At 36.5% G+C, this 18897-nt stretch overlaps 1 protein-coding gene across 1 annotated transcript; it reads right to left on the bottom strand.

Annotated features, from left to right (window-relative positions):
• LOC109223252 (TBCC domain-containing protein 1-like) lies at window positions 1791-18897 on the bottom strand. The gene is made up of 9 exons (XM_019387486.1): window positions 18192-18897; window positions 16600-16740; window positions 13141-13521; window positions 7131-7235; window positions 5748-5888; window positions 2963-3166; window positions 2665-2757; window positions 2385-2496; window positions 1791-2301 (listed from the first exon to the last, which is right to left on the bottom strand). Exons 1-9 carry the CDS (start codon window positions 18687-18689, stop codon window positions 2258-2260), a joined length of 1719 nt encoding a protein of 572 aa, XP_019243031.1. The 5' UTR covers window positions 18690-18897; the 3' UTR covers window positions 1791-2257.

Here is an 18897-nt window from a genome sequence, read left to right as displayed (position 1 = left end):
ATGCTTTGGAAGTTTTAGTATGTTTCAGAGATTGGATTAGATCGGAAAGAAGAAATCAAGGACGTGAAGATGTTGATAGCCCAGAAGACGAGGAACTTGGAGATATATTAACACATGGTAACCCATCCGAATTTAACACTCCAGAAGAAGGTCACTCAGTTCATATTGATTATGACGAACTTACTAAGGCAATGCAAAACCTTTGAATTTACTTGTTGTTAAAAATGTAAACCTTTCAATTTGTAAGTTTGAAATTTGAATTATGAAATAAAAGTAGCACTTCCAATAAGTGCAATTTTTTCTCATCTTCCTTGTATTCTTTAAATTAATACAAAGTATTAATATAACTTACAATAGTTATACAAAATTCCAAAAAAAAAATTAAAAAAACAATAAACCCGGCCCGGCCTGGCCTCCTCAACCCGTAACCCTTACGGTTCAATTTTACCCGGATGAACCCGAACCCGTTAAACCCGTTAAGACCTAGCCCGGAACCGGCCCGGAACCAAACCCGTACGGGTTCAAATAACACAGGCCCGGACCGGCCCGGCCCACCCGTTTAACACCCCTACTATAGACAGATAAGAAATAGTCATGTTCCAAAGTGAATCATCACCCGTGTTCCTCTGAAGGTTTTTCCCGAGGTAACGTTTAATTTTGCCGGGTAAATAGTTTTGGTAGCATAGGTAGGAAAAGTAAATAGTTTAGGTTTGGGTATTTAAGAGAAAATAGTTTGGACTTAATGGATATAAAGTGAGATTTTCTCTTTAAAATATCGAAACTACCTCAACACCTGACATTATATTCGTAGAGCAATAACAATTCAACAAGTAAGAAAAAACATCTAAATAGCCGAGTCAGACTCATTTTTCCACTGTTAAAACCTTGAAGTTGCATGTCTAATTTTGATTTTCTAACGGAGTTTGGAAACTTATGTAAACGTTTGGTTGGAACAAAATGCACTAGAAAACAATGGATTGAATATACCGAGCCAACCACCACAAATTTGATATTGAAGCGTAGTAAGTTTATTGATTGACCGTTGACGAGACACTTGGTAATAAACATGTATTAACAGAAATGCTTATCCGCTCACTAGTTTAACTTTGATGAAGAATCTTGTCAAAAAGGTAAATAGTTAACCACATCACAGTGTCTCAACAAATCTAGCAATTTAACCCTAGAAGCCAAATAATTAAAGTGAAAATACATCACCTAATCATCCTTAAGTGGAAAATGCGCGTGCGAAAAACACTTGTCTTGCATTCATGAGTTGTGGTATAAACACCTGTGTAGGTTAATTTTCTCTATGTTAAAATCATATATTTCAATCTTCTCTTTTCCAATTAGCTGACTTGTTCACCTCATCCATTAATTTTTTCCACGTTAAAATCATATATTTCAATTCTCTCTTTTCCAATAAACTGAATTGTTCATCTCATCCAAACGCATATACAAACAATTGTTTCAACATAGATGATAAACAAAAGCAAAACAATGGATAGCAACATCATTTTTTGTGACACTGATATCCGAGATAACTTGTGCGTACCTCGACTATTTCACCTAACTCTCACCAACACAGGTATCGGATAACTCCACGGAGGCTAGGCAGAGAAGAAACCACAATTAGCAAGATCACAAGAGATGGACTGGACAACAACTTCAATGCTATAGTTACCAAGTCAAAGTATGTATCCTGTATAAGCAAGTCCAAGCATATCACTGGCAGAAACCAAAAGTAAATATTGTTGGGGGTTGGGCGCCTGGGGGGCAGGAGCAGACAAATGCAGGTTATCAGAAATGCATTTAGAATACAAAATTGATTCTTTTCAGGGTCAATGTGACCAGTTCTACAAAATACTGGCCTCTCTTCAGCATCTCTTATTTGTATACAGGAACCCAACAAGCCAAAGCAAGCAAATGCTAAAACAGAGTGCTATATTTCAGAACCTAGTAAGTCAGGAGAAATGGAGAACCTAATGTAAAAAATACAAGCTACCATATTAGTACAGGAGAATGCATTCTGCTTTAATGAAATGCAGTACAAAAAGCCATTCTAACTTAAATCTGCACAACGGTACAAAAGTTTGAACTTGTTCATAGCTGCACAGGCAATAGCATTAAAACTCATCAGCTACCTCAAGCACCAAAAGAAATGGAAAAAGAGGAACTTGCTTGGCGAAACCGAAATCTACAGGGAAAGTCGTGTTTCTGCTACTGTCTTTGCAAACTGCTGCATGACCTCTGTAGAACTCTAATCATTTTGAAGACAGTACAATTGCCGTATATTTCCTGAAGCTGACAAATTATGGGAGAATGGGTGAGAGAGAAGGAGCAAGCTAGTTTCCATTACACAGGAAAATTTAAACCATCACAATTACCATATAACCAGTCTTTAAAGCACTGATGGAGAGCTGTTGTTAATTCCTTTTTCCGGCTCTCTTCAAGCTCAGCTTCCCGCAAATTCTGCTTAATCTCCTCCAAGTTTTTTTGCTGAAACATTAAGTATGAATGACGATTAAGCAAAAGATTGACAACTCAGATAAACCATTAGAACATGGAATGGACTGTACTACTGAAGGCATAAGAACAACAAATGGCAATGTCGTAAACAAATGTTATACAAAATAATTACAAAGAAGTAAAAGTTTTTCAACTTACCCTTCTCTGCTGCGATGCCATGTAAGCATCAGGTAAAGGGAATGGATTGTTTTTTGTTGACCCAGATTGTTCACCTTCAAACCAGTTTGGAATCTGTGGACATAGAGATGTGTTCTTATTAGCATGCAAAGCATAATCATAAAGCAACAGATTTTCAACAAGCGTTCCTTTGACAGAATACAGATTTCAGTTTCGGAAACTAACAAGGATACAGAACGATTGAAACTGGACGCAATACTATGTAAATTGAAAAATAAAACTCAAATATGAACGCGTCATCCAGATTGTTTAAACATACCAAAAAGTTAGTGAACTGATCGGGGTCTATGCGACTGGCGGACTCAGTCTGAACATCAGAAACACCTGCAGGATGTGAAAGCGAATCATGTGGATCAACAACGCCAAGAGCCACAGGTTCATCCCATTTGTTGATGGCTGGATCAATACCAACTACATTCAGGTGCTCCTCCAGCTGGGAGTAAAAAGTATTGTATGGAGCCACCTGATAAAACCATGAAACATGAAGGGCGCTCAGAATCAAAAATTCCGTGGAACTGTTAACTCTGAAGCTAGGAGCAAACTGTCACAATAAATAGCATGGAGATGCATATAATGAGAAAACACAGAACACTCTACTGTCAACTCTTACATCTGATAATGAAAATAAAAAGAAATGCATTAATCAAGCCCCAGTCAGCTTAGGAAAATATTTTTGTTATGACGGTGGTGTATGAATCAGCTTGCACGCACCTCGACTATTCCCCCGAGTACCTCCAACCTCCCACCAGCACAGGTACCGGATAAATCCGCCCACTAAGGCTTTAGATAGATGAGAAGAAATCATCTACAGCTTGTTTGGATGGTTGTTATCCATCATTTCATAACTTATAGTTTTATAAAGTATTGTATTGTCTTATATTATTTTGTGGATACAAATTCAAATAGATTGTACCTTTTCTAGTGGTTAAGTAACATTTCTATTGTTTGATTTGATTGTATGGTATTGTATAATAATTGATAATTTACTAACAAACCCTTGTTGTAAAATATACTGGTTGTTTTTGCTGGTAATGCCGCTAAATTAATCATAAAAATATTGGTGTTACTGATAATATGCTTATGATTGAGAGTTGAAAGGAATTAGACGTCTATCGCAATTCATGTCTAATAGTCATATACTTCCTTCTTGGCTACTGTTTTTTAACATATACTACTAAAGCAAACAACGACAAACAAAAATCATGACAAATAATGATTGCACCAAGGTTAAAAAAAAAAAAGAGAAATCATGAACTAGTACGTAATAATTGCATACGAAGTAAGAAAGAGAAATACTTGTAGTTTCTAATTGGCTATAAGAGCAAGCAAATGAACCTGAAATATGTGGTAGAGATGTCTGATTGCATAAGAAGTAAGAAAGAGAAATACTTGTGGTTTCTAATTGGATATAAGAGTAGCAAATGAACCTGAAATATATGGTAGAGATGTCTAAAGTAGATGAGAAGGAAGAACTTATAGTATGATGAAGATAAAATAGGGTATAAGGAGTTAAATAGAAAAACATGGTAAATGGTAAAATAGGATTATCAAGTAATAAGAGCATAACGGGAAAGAGAAATAAGGTAACGATCCCACCAGACCAAATCAGTTGTAACATAAAATGGGCTTTTTCGTTTTTACGTAACAAAGCATTGGATTTAACAATACAATGCAATAAGATTTATCGTAACAATTAAACATTGTATTTAAATTAACAATACAAAATGATACAATGGGTAACAAGCTGCTAGCATTTTCTGCCTCCCTGGGATATGGATCTCGGACTTCGTGGTTCTCCTCCTACTTCAATGACCATTAGGCCGCATCCTTAAATGCAATCAGCTTAGAGAAATATTTCGTTCATAGTAAAGATAGTATTCTCAAAACGTGGATCTTTACGCAAAAGAGCCACCAACTCAGAATTCATATCAGCAATGTGCCCAATAAAAACTACTGCTGCGAGATAAAACCTATTAAGATGCACCGTCTATTAGTAGACGACTTAGTAGATGGGTATAAAAGATACGGAAGATAATGTCACAGGTCATTGCAGCATAATTCGCCTTTTTTTTTGGGAAGGGGGGGGGGGGGGTATAGTAAACCCTAACCTCCCCCCCCCAACCCCAAATCCACCCCCAAAGCCCCCAAACCAGAAGCAAACAGTGGCGTTTTCCCACTTTACTCTGTTGGTGACTCGAAGTTCACTTATCGTGGTTGGAGTTAGACTATCCATCATTTGTCTTTTGCAAATATCACTTCTTAGACCTCCTTATTGTTAGCAAATTGTTCATGGTTTAACCGGGATGTCGGTGAACCTGGTAATATAAAGTAAAGTACACCTAGAATCCCTAAAGTTGAATTTTTCACCTCTGGCTATCCATATATACCTCATGCCAAAGTTTAGTATCTCAAACTTCTCAATTGAGCTGACAATTTTCTAAATTGAACAGACAGTCAATTCCACTAGGCACACATTCTGCTCCATCATTTAATGAAATCGCAAAACTTAAATTTATCTCCACTGTTCAACCATTTCAAAAAGATTACCACAAACCAAATTGGATTCCAAACCTCTCAATTGCGGTAAACTGACAGCCATATCTCCGATTGTGCTTGTCCCAATTCTGACACGTGACAGAAACAGTTTCTGTTCAGGTGCTTATATTTTGCAGTTTGCACCCAGATAGGACCCTCAGATTACCTAAACAAAGTGCTGCATGGTTCATAAGGTATCTTCCATGGTGTCTATTTGAAACTCCTTTTTCTTGCAGGGATCCAGATATGAAACTGACCCAAGACCAAGGAACTGCCGATATTTTAGTCATTTTCCACTTGTCATAAAAAATAAGAACAAATGCTAGTGTAAGATCAATGATAGCAAAAGCAAATGCAAAATGGACTCTTGGGATACATTCTGAGTTTGCAATGAATTTCGATGCCACAGAGTGAGTGGCATATAAGCATTAAAAATAAAATGAAAGATTTGGTGATCCATGGAATAAGATGAAATTCATTCAGCAGCAGCGTAGAAGTTTAAGATTCACCTGCAATTTATGGTTATCACCAACAACAAGTGGTGTTTGATTTACTCCCAGGAAAAATACACATTCACGACAGTTGACGATGCAGATACGTTTAGCCGCTGCTATCACATGCACACGTTCACAGTGCTCAACTCTTACAGCCTGTAAAAGACATTACAAAGGGGAATGCTCATATTTCATCTAGAGAATCGGACACATAATGGTGAACCATATGTAGTAGTAAATTAATTAACTCATAAGACGAGCGAAAACTATGGTTTGTGGCATTTGTTACATCATGACCCAAGAATTAAACAGCTCAGGTAACTGTTTAGTTTTTATACTGAGATTTCAAATCACGGCTAAATTGAACCATGCATAGACTTCTAAGTGGCAGCAGAAAGCAACAAAGTAGAAATTATCAGTTTGATAAAGCATGAATTTCTTTCTTTTTCATCTTATTGCATGTATGTCTACCTGACTTTTCCGTGCCTAGCATGTACGTGAGAAGAGAATAAGAATGCAAATCTAAAATCTCTGGGTGCCAGGTAACAACAAACTCTCACAAAGTTTGAAATCCACAATTGATTTTCACAATTCCTGCTGAAGCCAGCACAGACTAAATGAATTCTTAACCAAACTGCTCCAATTGAATTAAACCTTAGAGAAACCAAATTTTCTGACAAGGTAAGCCCAATATTACCTGTCATCGCATCCCTTCAAAATCATATTATTTGTCAATGTCCTAAATTAGTCAATTTCCAGCGCAAAGACAATTGATTAATCAAATATAGAAGCCTTTGTATCTTTATCACCAAGAAAATAAGATAAATACTCCCTCCGGTCCACTTTAAATGATTTTTTGGCATTTTTTCTGTGGTCCACAATATTTGATTTTTTAAGATATCAAGAAGGAATTAACTTTTTTTTCCCAAAGTTACCCTTGGAGTAAAGAGCCTAGGAGTATTTGTTATATTTCCAATGAACAAAGTAAGGTTAATATCGTCAATTTCATTGTTAATAAATGCTAAAAGGTGAATTCCTTAATATGTGTGAAAACAGCCAAAAATCAATTAAAGTGGACCAGAAGGAGTAATGTTTAAAACTTCTAGATACTTCACAAAATTAGCTTTTCATAAATAAAAGCCTTCAACAACATCATGCGTTGGAAACTTGGAATGTGCTCTACACAGGAGAACAGAATACTACTTTACAGCATAAACTTATCTAGAATAATTGTGGGAAACAAACAAATGACAATGCATGATATGCATACATCATATATCGGATAAAATTTACAAGTAGTTCATAATGCAGAACTATAGTTATTTTAAGCACATTGATAATCTGAATACCAACTTAAGAAGGAACGCGCAAATCTTCCTGAAATCTCAAGGAACCTACCTTGCCAACAGCTCCCAGGAAAATGGTTGCATCAGAGCATCCGTATACTGTAGCATATTTCAGAGGTGCTAAAATGTAAATGACTGATTCATGGCAATTGACAACCTGAGCAGAAAAAAGAAAAATGAAATGGAGAAAGTTTCAATATCAAGATCCATGTAAAAGTCCCTCTTTTTAAACTAATTTAGATGACTGCACAAAGCATACAAGAGAAGTTGATAGAATGCTGCAGAATTATTTTTTACTGGATTACAAGTCCCCAACTTGTTTGGGACTGACACACACTCCCTCCGTTTCAAAAAGATTGGCACCATTTCCTTATTAGTCCATTTCAAAAAGATTGGCACATTTCTATATTTCCTTAATGGGAAGCTTGTATAGCCACACAAATGCTATGGCTTGTTTAAGACCAAAAGTTTCAAAAGTTTTATAGCCACAGAAATTTTTTTTGATAAGGTAAATTGTAGGCAAAATACATAGTTTACCCATTGACCTTGCACGCAAATCCCTGTTACACACCTCTCGACCACGGGCAACCTTTTACACACCTAACCTTTTAGAAGTGTATCTAATACACACTACTTTATTCTTGACCAATTTTCCAAAACATGTGTAATTTCACGCTCCAATCAGATAGTGACACATGTCATTAACTTATTAAAAAAAGAAAAAACCTTTAAATTATAATTATATCACATCTTCTTCATTAAATCCATCACCATGGCTGCCTTCTCTTCGATCGGCCACCATAAATCTTGCCTTCCATCTCCGACCACTATTCTTCAATAAAAAATCAGCTATGTGAAGTTCTCTACTACCAGCGCAGCATCATCCCTATCCTCACATCTCCATTAAAATTATTTTTCTTTCACTCTAAAAGAATCCCATAATAATAATCTGGATTAACTTCTTTTAGTAAGAAGGCCTACACATTTACTGTCGAACTTATTATCTTTCTGCTAAAATCTTTAAATTTCATTTTATTCTTCATAAAAATCAAGGATGGCAAGAACCACCATAGAGGGCAGAGGAGGACTGCCACTGGCGGCCAAGGCGGTGGCTGAACTAAAAAAGAGTTGCAGAGAGCAGTGAAGGCTCTAATTGAAGACAACATCGACCATAGATTCACCTTCTCATCAACCAATCTCCATTAATTTGGAGAAACCCAAAAGATCTCTCTTCCAAAAAACACTATCTCTCTCTACCTTTAAAATTTCATAGGCCATCAAGCTTCATTATTGAACTCTTCACAAGAAAACAAACAAAGGCCGGTCTGGGGATATAGGGGATTGTGGAAGACAAACATGGGAGGACTTTTTGTTTCGTTGAAGAATGAACAAAACAAAGTAAAAGAAAAAGGAATAAAAGAAAGAAAAGAAAAAGGAAAATCAATTTGAACCGTTAAATAAGTTTTAGTTTAGATTTGAATCGTTCAAATAAAACATCAGATATATATTTTTGTTTCTTCACACGCCTTATTTTGTTGGTAAAACACGCGTTGGCCACGTAGGAGAAGTAGTGTGTATTAGGCACATTTTGGAAAGGTTGAGTGCGTACGGTAATTTTCGTCCGTAAAAGTGTGTAACAGGGATTTCCTCTATAATTCAGGGGGTAACTTATGTATTTTGCCTAAATTGTATTAATCAAAAGGGAGAAAACTCCATTATACAAGAAGTATACAAAAAAGTAGAGAATTTACATCAGAACATAGCCACACAAATATTATGGCATACTTAAGACCACAAGTTTCAAAAGTCTTCCTCTCTATTAAATTTTGTGCCAAACCAAACTAAGACAAACAAATTAAAATGGAGGGAGTAGTTGTTGTCATCGTTGGATTACAAGCCCGAACCATCACCTAAAGAACAGATGGCATTCATTTTAACCAAGGCAAAAAGAAAGGCTAAAGATTTTACCAATGCAAAGTCATTTCATGTTTTAATCCACAACATTAGCCCACAATTGTAACACCTCACAAGGTTTTGGGAGTTGAGACTAAGTTGGGATTTACCAAAGACATTAATGTCTGAGCGCATATAGCTGAAGAAGCACATACAAGCTGATCAACCATTTCCATCCTAAAGACATAGCTTTCTCTTTTTATGAGATTGGCTTTCAATTGACCAATCAATCATGCCTCAATTCCAAACTAATTGCGGTTGGCTATACGAGCCCGCTACACCTATTTTTCCTATTCGGGTCCATTTCATTCTTAAGGGATTCTCTAAACAAGAAGTTTTCTAAACCACATTTATATACTGAGTTCTAAGAAAACTAAAAAGCTCTTGGCAAGCACTAGACCTAATACAAGTGAAACAACAACTGAGATTTAATACTAGTTGGTATTGCATGTATGGATCCTTTGCTTCCCCCCTAAGTTCTTAACTAAGTCACATTAATCCCAAGAGATAGTAGGTCTTTCATAACAATTTTTTTGAGGTAATTTTATATCTGCCTCATCTCTTTTTAGCACCTTCACTCATCATGCACAAATGGAACTAATGCATATGGATGTTTGTAAGCCTTGGCTAAACTATCTCACGCGAACTTTCTTTTTGCCATCTATCTCTACTATTTGCATCCTCTATCGGATGCAATCATTTTTAATCTTGTTGAATCATGTACAACTTGTCTACGACGATTATCTTGTTGATATGTTGGGCCTCAAAAGCCCAAGTTTCCCAAAAGCCCAACATTCACCCTCACATTATATTATTGGTCTCAGAATTGCTCAATGACACTTACTTTGTTACTTTGGTAGGCATCTTTCATTTGCGTATTACTTCCATGAGTTCCATCACACTCCTCTATTTCAACCATTGTATTCTGATAAAAAATAAAACATCTTTCTCTGGCATGCCTTTTCCCTTGAATGACTGGCCTAAATATGTGAATTGTCCGCATTTAAGCATTACAATCGCATCAAATATCGCTTTACCTTCACGTGAATGAAAAACTTGTGGTGTATATATTCTATCTTACTACTACTATATCTTAAAACCCCAATTCTTAAGAGTGCTTCTACATAATACCATTTTTTGGTTGATTATCTCTCTTGTTTCCTTAATTGACAGAATATTATACGCAAAACAAAAAAAAAAAACATGCACCAAGGAACCTTAGCTTATATACCTCCAGTTAAATCATTTACAACCAGGGCAAGTTGGTTCACTCATCCACAACAAAGGTAAACAAATAGGGGCACAAGCCAGATTCCTGGTGTAAATCCACGAAAGTTACTCAATATCTCTCTTCGCCATTTTCACACTAGTGATCGCTCCATCATACATATCCTTCATGACATCTATATATTTTTGACATTTATATATTTGATATAAGTTCCTCTCATCTCAAGCATCAACCAAAGGGCTTTTCTTTGCTTTCTATTATAAGCTTTATTTAGCGCAACTACTATCATTGAGATCCTCTTCCTCTTCCTCTTTCATCAACTTCCCTATCAGAAATACAACCTGACGATGCATAAATCTAAATTGATCCTCCACGAATCTCTAGATTTATGATCATCAATTTTAATCGACATTCCATCATGACGCATAAGTTAATATCACAGATAATTTTCACAATTTTGAATGTCTCACAATTCTAAATGAAGGATACCCCAGTAGTTTGGCTACTTTCTACTCCTTAATATAACATTAAAATAGCTTGGTTAATCTTAACTATGCATAGTATTCCAATCTCTCCAAGCACTTCAAAATTATCAGGATCACAGGTTTTTAAACCATTATCATGTCATCCTTTACTTCATTAGACCTCTACAAATGTAACTAAGGTTTTGTCACAAATGTACGAAGATCTATAAAGCTATCATTGTGATTTCTGTTGAGCAATTGATTGCTATAGCATCTTCATTTTCTCTTTAATCTCACTGTCTCTTGTCAAACCTTGTCAACAGTCATCTTTAACATACTGAACTTGGTCCAAAGTCTTTATCCTCTCCCCTGTTGTATTAACTTATGCATTTCTTTCTCCCTTTCCGCATCAACTTTTGTATAAACCATCTAAAGCTGCACCTCGCCCTTTGCTAATCACATACCTCAATTTCTCTCTTAACTCGCTAACTTTTTAAAGACTTATCCATCTTCTGTTGTAGGTAACTTCCTGTATAACTCTTCTTTTTCTTTAACAACTATTTGACTACTTCATTCCACCGCCACAATTCTTAAGGTCAAGGCCCTAGCCCCCTTTTTCTTGGACAAGTAAAGGAAAATGATGAAGGCCCTAGCCTTTAGACACATTTATACTTCTGATTGTACTTTCTTCAAGTAAATATCTATTTCCTTCTATTGTATATTAACAGTAATTACTAAGCTTCATGCTCCCTCCTTTTCTAACTTGTCCTAACATGTTATTCGCTTTGTAGCTTTTAGTGTCAGTACCGAATTCAGTTTTATGCAACTTTTCTACTTTTCCAATCCAATCTTTTGCTTCACATCCAAGACCACCAATCTATGTTGGGTAGTTAGTGCTTCTCCTAGTATCATCTTGTACTCCGCGCACGTCTATTGGCTTTCAATTAATACACTAGTAAAGCCCTATGCCAACAACTTATCCAATACTTCTTTCTATCATTTTCCACATACTCTGAGGGTGCATTTCTCTTCTAGCCTCGAACGATCTATCGCCAAACTGACAAGGGACTTGTATCTTGACACACCTAGCCTCTAGGACACATGAGTAATGATGCTTTAAAATTGTCAAAAAAATAAATCAAACAACAGCCAGAACTCCAGATAATGTTGAAGCTATTGCTGATCAGTTAGACACGAAACCGAGAAACCAAAAGAAGTAACATACCAAAGAGGCCCAAAATAAGTTGCCAACAGAAAACTACTTCAATGAATTAACTACTAAGCAAGCAGATTCTCAGGTATATGATGCCATGTAAGAGGAATTCTCCTTGCTGTTAATTTAGAATATTCAGCCCTTTTTTGGGACAAAGTGCACAATTAATATTAATAACTTCAGATATTAAACTAATATAACAAACATATAAAGACAGTTCTTCTAAATTAGAATGTTTATATATAATTCTAGTTTTCCAACTTCATGATAGCATTAACCATGAGAATAAACATCAGAACACAAAGACAAGTGCGCACATACACAGATTACAGCACATTACTGGAAATTAAAATTCTTCAATAAAAATGATGTTCTGGAGCATCCGTGCAGCATCTTATTATCTGTGTGCTGTGTCTGAAGTTTGTGTTCTTTAAGTTCCAGCCCAATTGTCTGATGTTCTTTTAAAAACACGGAATGTTAGCCAAACTGCACTGCAACTAAGCTCCGCATTACTGTGTTTCCAATTCAAGAAGAAGGATTATACTGGAAGGATATCCATTGATGACAGGTAGTGCACAGAGGAACAGGACTTCGATAAGGGAATTGTGGACCTTCTATCAGAAACTCTACCAGGAAGAGAGCGATTGGATATCGACACAAGAACGGGTCAAATTCAGTATTATTATGAGAATAGTGCAAAAGCTGATTGCAATAGAATCTTTACTATTCTGATTGAAATAAAACCAACTCCAGATATTTTATGCTGACATTTGTAGAAAAAAGTAGCTCCATTTTGACGATATTATATCTTGATATAACTTCACAAATGGGTAAGACAGAATCCTGTCTCTTCTAGACAGAAAGCACCAACAAATTATAAATATTTCAGGCACACTTGTTATGATTCAATTTTAAACCAAGAATATGCATTAAAATGGTGGCAAAAGAAGCACAGAATAAGCTCCTCAAATCAGACCACAGGAGTGATTTTATTTTAAAAATTCTAGAGACCAGATCGAAATATTAAAGACTAAGGAAAGATTCCCGTGCTACCAACAAAATACTTGTCTCACAGAAGCAGTATCAATTTATATTGAATCATGCAACTTATATCTTTGACAACAACAATAAAATAAATTCAGTTTTTTTTGGTAAAATTACGTTTTAGCATAAAAACAATAAGATAAAGTCAGTTAAAATTTACCTTCACAGAAGAGCCTTTAAGATCATTCGGCTGACGTACATATGATGTTTTCGAGATTCCCTCAATGAAATTTGGGCCTCTAGGACTCAATGAACTCTTTACTGAACTTGCAGAGACATCAGCCATTGGCACATCCTGGTCGATGGCACTGGTTGGTCCATTTTCCTTCACAGAAGCCCTCTCAGTAATGCGTTCCAGAGCAGACGCTATATTTTGTAGCAGCCAATCATGTACTTGAGCTGCAGGAACAGGAACAGCTGGCATGTCTGGATCTGAATTGGCAAAAAATGGGGCATTCTGACTCAATGGGATTCTCTCAGATCCCTTTTCACCAAAATAGAATAGAAAACCAAGATGCTCAAATTTCTCTGCGGACAGAACCTAAAGGAATTACACTAATTGGTCAGCTTTACAGCATATCTTTACCCAGTACTCTATGACACAAAGGTAGAGAAATGGCTGCAAACAGGAATAAATTTAGGCGACAGGTTCAGCATTAGATGTTTCAGTTTCTAAACTCCCTGGCATCAGTTGTCACTGAGAGTTTCACAAAATGCAATTACTAGGGGAATTTTGTTTTTCTTAGATCCTACAATATCGTGGAAACCAGCATAACAGAGAGCATCATAACTACCCCAAGTTATTAGAGAGGGCTCCAATCGTCACCCAGGAAGAATTCTATCACGAGGCATAAAAGTTGGAAAAGAAGGCCTGACAGGTAACATCATGTGCACTCAGTTCCAGACTGATAAAAAGTGCATTTGGCTGGCATATCTGCAGTTAGAATCCATTTAATGGCCATTATCCTTACACAACCTGTGAAATTTGATGCATGGGAATTAAGTGCATTGGAGATTGCCAAATTCTAGAGAAAATACTCCACTATGTACCTCACTGGACTCCCCCATTCATATACCTTCTTCCACATAGTTAAAGGACAGACTCTCCTTTTACTCATCAAAGAAAAACGACAGACTCTACCAACAGCCCCCAACAAATAACATTTTGTTACTTGAAGTATCATTTCCATCAAATGCCAATTTGGAGATGGGATATTCACACATGCTCTCTCTCTCCCTCCAAACTCTCCTGATCTCTCAGAGTTCTACATCAGAGGCTACACGAATTTCAACTGCGTGAGCAAGTAACTATAATCTCCCTTCTTTTTTTCTTCGACAAGTCTATCGTCTTCACTTATCTCAATTAGCTTGTTTGATCGATAACCTAAGATCAGACGTGCCTCCTTTGTGATATAGAGGACGTTTTAAAATTCATGTAGCACTGCTGCTTAATGCCTAGATTGTTCTTGAGATTAGCATCACTAAAATGTAAAATGTCATGTTTATGTTCCCCGAGAAGACATGAGCTTGAACATAGATGGAAAGAAAAAAATGTTGGGGCTGATGATTATGAATTTCAGTGATATCTACAACTATCCAACAAGGCCAGGGTTCAGTATCATCAGCTATGCCGAGGCTAACTGTGCTTATCTCATGTCAAATCCTCAAATCACATAAGTATCAGGCCCGAATATATAAAAAGGAGCAGGATATCTTATACATGGTGATGGACCTCTACAGTTCGATGATTCCCAACGAATGATATGTTCTAGGCTATTGATAAAATTTTTGATTGGTTAAGAAGTTTAGTGACTTGATGGGGAAATCCTGCTTACGAGGTAGTGTACCCACGTATAAACTTACAAGGACATGATTTTCTACAAAAAGCGCCCAGTCACCATTACTAGCCAGGATATCGGTAAATAGAATTTGGAAACAGAAAATATTATTTGAAAACAAAACCCACTTTGATACTACTAAATATGATATGAAAACGGAACATATTCACAATAAAAACTATCTTACTTTCTAGAAATAATCTCATGACATCCCTCCCACGTAAATCCATCCATCTCCACTGTAAACTTACCCTTGTAAACTGTACTTGACGCCAAAGAGCTATTGACTCCCTCTTGACAGCTTGCTTATGTTAGAGCTATTGTGTCACTGTCCTTCTGTACTTTCTCTGCCGATACCGAAGAGGGTAACTAACCTCTTGACTGAGGGCTTGTTTTGTTTACAGAGTGAAAAAAAGAAAACTTCTAAACAATGAAACTCTATGGTCAAGCTGAGCCTAGACAAGATAATACAGCATATAAACCTAGGCTAGAGAATGTAGAAATAATTTTAGAACTACCAGAAGGGGCTACATGATATTAAATTCTATATACAGGATAAAGAGAGTACAAACTATTTATTGAAGTATATATTGAAGTACTAAACAAAGAACTACTCACATGATTCGATTTTATGTGACACTCTTTCCTCTTCAGCATGTTCCAAAAAGATAGACACCTTTTTCTGATGAACCTATTTACTTCTGGTATTCTCATTTTACCTTAATAACATGTTCTTATATAATAAAATATTCTTATAGGAATGACATAGCATCTTTCGGATCACAAGATGGTAAGGGTACTTCGGGCATCCTATACACATTTAGCTTATCTGTCAAAAGTTTCCTTCTTTTTTTAAATTCTTTATCCAGTCAAATTGTCATATAACATTCACATAAGCAAACTAGAAATAATCATACTATTTAGTGAACAAGTTGAAGTGGGAGTTGAACTTGTCCTGGCCCACACTTGCTTGAACTTTATTCTCACGCTTGGCTCAGTTCACACTCACCTAAGGCTGAATCCCTGAATCCTGATCTTAATGGACAGACCCGTCGAGCTTCGAGCCCAACCAACCCAATTGACAATCCAAACCTTCCAAGATACCTCATAGGAAAGAAAAGTGAACTTTACATGATACTAAAAGATTTAATATATCTGTTGACTCTGTCACATGAACGCAGATATAATTACATCTTTTTCATCGATTGGATGCATAGTTAATGTCTTACTGCATAAGCATGACTTATAAAAACCAGGACAAAGTAATTCAACAAATCAAACTTGAACCTGCTAACCAAGTGGTCTAAGAGAGGTAAAGCAAAAACTTTAACCTGTTAACCAAGTGGGTCTAAGAGAGGTAAAGCAAAAACTTGAATGGAAGCTGTTCTACATCGAGACAAGTGGCAAGCATGTAGATGCAGTGGGAAAACAACGTCCGATGATATACATCATTCACCAGTGGATTTTTCCATTAGTATTGCTAGGCATACAAACCTCCCCACCTGCACCTCAGTTACTTTCTAGTTGTAGCAGTTAACCACAAAAATTTATGTTCCTCCCAATTCTTTTGTATTCGCAATGTTTCTCCCTCAAACATTCACACCCCAGCTTGCAAGACAACTTAAAACCGCATAGAATCCAAGGCCATACCGCGTCAACTCCCTTAGAATTATTTATTTTTATTTTTAGCTTTGCATGTTGAAATCATAGGATATCAGCTAAACCATGTATGTTGAATAACAAGAGGGGTGCTACAAACATGAAGTATGAAATTCACAAACCAGTGTTTCGTCGCCCTCTCCTTCTACTGCCTCTGACAAAAGAGACAGAATGTTTCCCAGGTGCTTTTGTAAATAGGATAACTGATGAGCCTCTTCATCAGATTGTGATGGCATATTTCGTCGGCTATTACTACGTACAAGCTGCAACGATAGAAACAAATCTTCTGGTTATTATTTCACAGCAGTGCAACGTGTGTTTCATCGTACATGCCACACTATTTAAATGAATAGCACAAATAAAGAAAACAGACTCGTTAAGATCAAGAAGGGGAGTCATTTAACATAGTCAGAAAAACGAGAATATGAAGGAACAATTTCTGTTGTATATTGTAAACGACTCAATGACAGGCAAAATACTGGAAATAGTTCAGTTGAATAGATCTCGCTTCTTCCAAGTTCACGTATAGTCTTTAGACCATGCCTCTTAGGAGAAATAAGAAACTTAACCACTTTAACACTCTAAGCCTCAAGCCTAAGATGTACTTCATCTAGAATTACACATAGCTGAAATGAAGTTAGTGGCTTATGAAACAACTGTAACAAATTGTTATTACCCTTCAGAAAAAAGCTATAGCAAAGCTTGGAACATATGACTTAAAAACTACTTCATAAATATTTGAAGTTCACTGGAATGAACTTTAACATTTTGCAAATTAGGTCAGCAATTGTTAAGCTTCCAGTTACCAAACAAAAAAAAGAATAGAAAACTCATATTATAGCTATCCCGGTGAAGCATCCTTCATCAAGAGCCAAGAATTAAAAGAGAGCAAACTTGCACATCCATAGGCCTATCTACAATTTTATGAAATTCCATGCATAGGACCAGGAAGGATCCACGGTGTTAGCTATGGGTTCGGTCAAACCCAATAGCTTTGGCCTAGATCCGAAATATGTGTTAAGAAATCCACTAAATATGTACAAATATAAAATTATGAACCCCGTTATTATCACTGAGGTCTATCCTAGAATCCCGAACCCATAAAGTTCAAATTGTGGGCCACAACATCCACCGCTACTCTTTCCGCGTACAACTTAGTATAAACTAGTATGTTAAAACTTTTCTACTGGATATATATTATTCAACTTAGTATAAAGTTTTGACACCAAGTACAAAACTTTATTAGTTCTCAAGTTCTTTTCAACATGGTAAACATTTCATCTTATAACTTCTTCATATTATCAAAATCCTATCACAAAAACCATAACTACAACTAAGAGCTTCCAATAAATAACCAAAAAATGCAAAGAAAACTCACTAAACAAATCAAATCAATGATAATTAGAAGAGTTTTAAGTTATATACACTACAATGTAAGGAATTTTTACACCATCACTAGGCAAATCAAATCAATGATAATTAGAAGAGTTTTAAGTTAGATACACCACAATGTAAGAAATTTTTACACCATGAGGCCACCTTTTACCTATTTTACCAGGTAATTAGTCTTGTTTTCAGGATTATATATCCCACATTTAAGAAGGCTTACCCTTTAGTGACATGATAGTGTAGACAATTCTTTATGTTTATATAACTTACTCTAATTTAGAAAATACACATCACAAAAATGCCGAGTTTTGAACAATGTCCTGACCTGCAACGGCGACAATGCGGACAAGAACCCGTCAAAAGCCGAAGTAGAAGGCCAAACATCAGCTACAGCAGCTGAATCCTTATGTCCTTTAGGAAGCAACCTTTTGTAACTCTGAATGTACAAAAATACAACCAAATCAAACACATTAACACCAACAGAGCCGACCTCGGAGGGCTTAGCGGTAACGAGAGGGTCCGAATCGGAGTGAAGAACGCAAGCAATGGTTTCGAGGACGAGGCGAGCCTGTTCGGGCGAGATCTGAAGAGACTCAGCAATGGATTCCGTGTTAACGCGGTGGTGCGTAGTACTTGACTCGGAGGACGAAAGGGAGGATAATAGCTTGTCCTTAATTGGACCTAGGGTTTGTGCTCCGTCGGTGAAGATTAGCTTCGGGATCGGTAATAGGCCGTGTTCAAATGGCTCCCTGCGTGGGTGAATGTATATTGGGGCGGTGGATGGTGTCGTCGCCGGTGACGGTGTTTCATCGGATTCCGCCATTAGTGTTATTAGTGGAGAGGAAAAAGGTGAGAAAAAGCTCTGGAAGAGTGGAAATGGCAGTGATCAGTGCCAATTTATTTTATTTTATCAATCTCTTACTCGAAAAAACAAAAAGAAAAAATGGCAGTGATCAAAATCTCAGCGAGAGAAAAGCAAGGCTGAAAGCCCGCATAGTGTTGATTTGTAAAAACTTAAAGTTTGTTTGGAT

The sequence above is a fragment of the Nicotiana attenuata genome, chromosome 3 (assembly GCF_001879085.1).
Source record: "Nicotiana attenuata strain UT chromosome 3, NIATTr2, whole genome shotgun sequence".
In the NCBI taxonomy this organism is placed as follows: domain Eukaryota; kingdom Viridiplantae; phylum Streptophyta; class Magnoliopsida; order Solanales; family Solanaceae; genus Nicotiana; species Nicotiana attenuata.
This window is presented reverse-complemented; position numbering and strand designations above follow the sequence as displayed.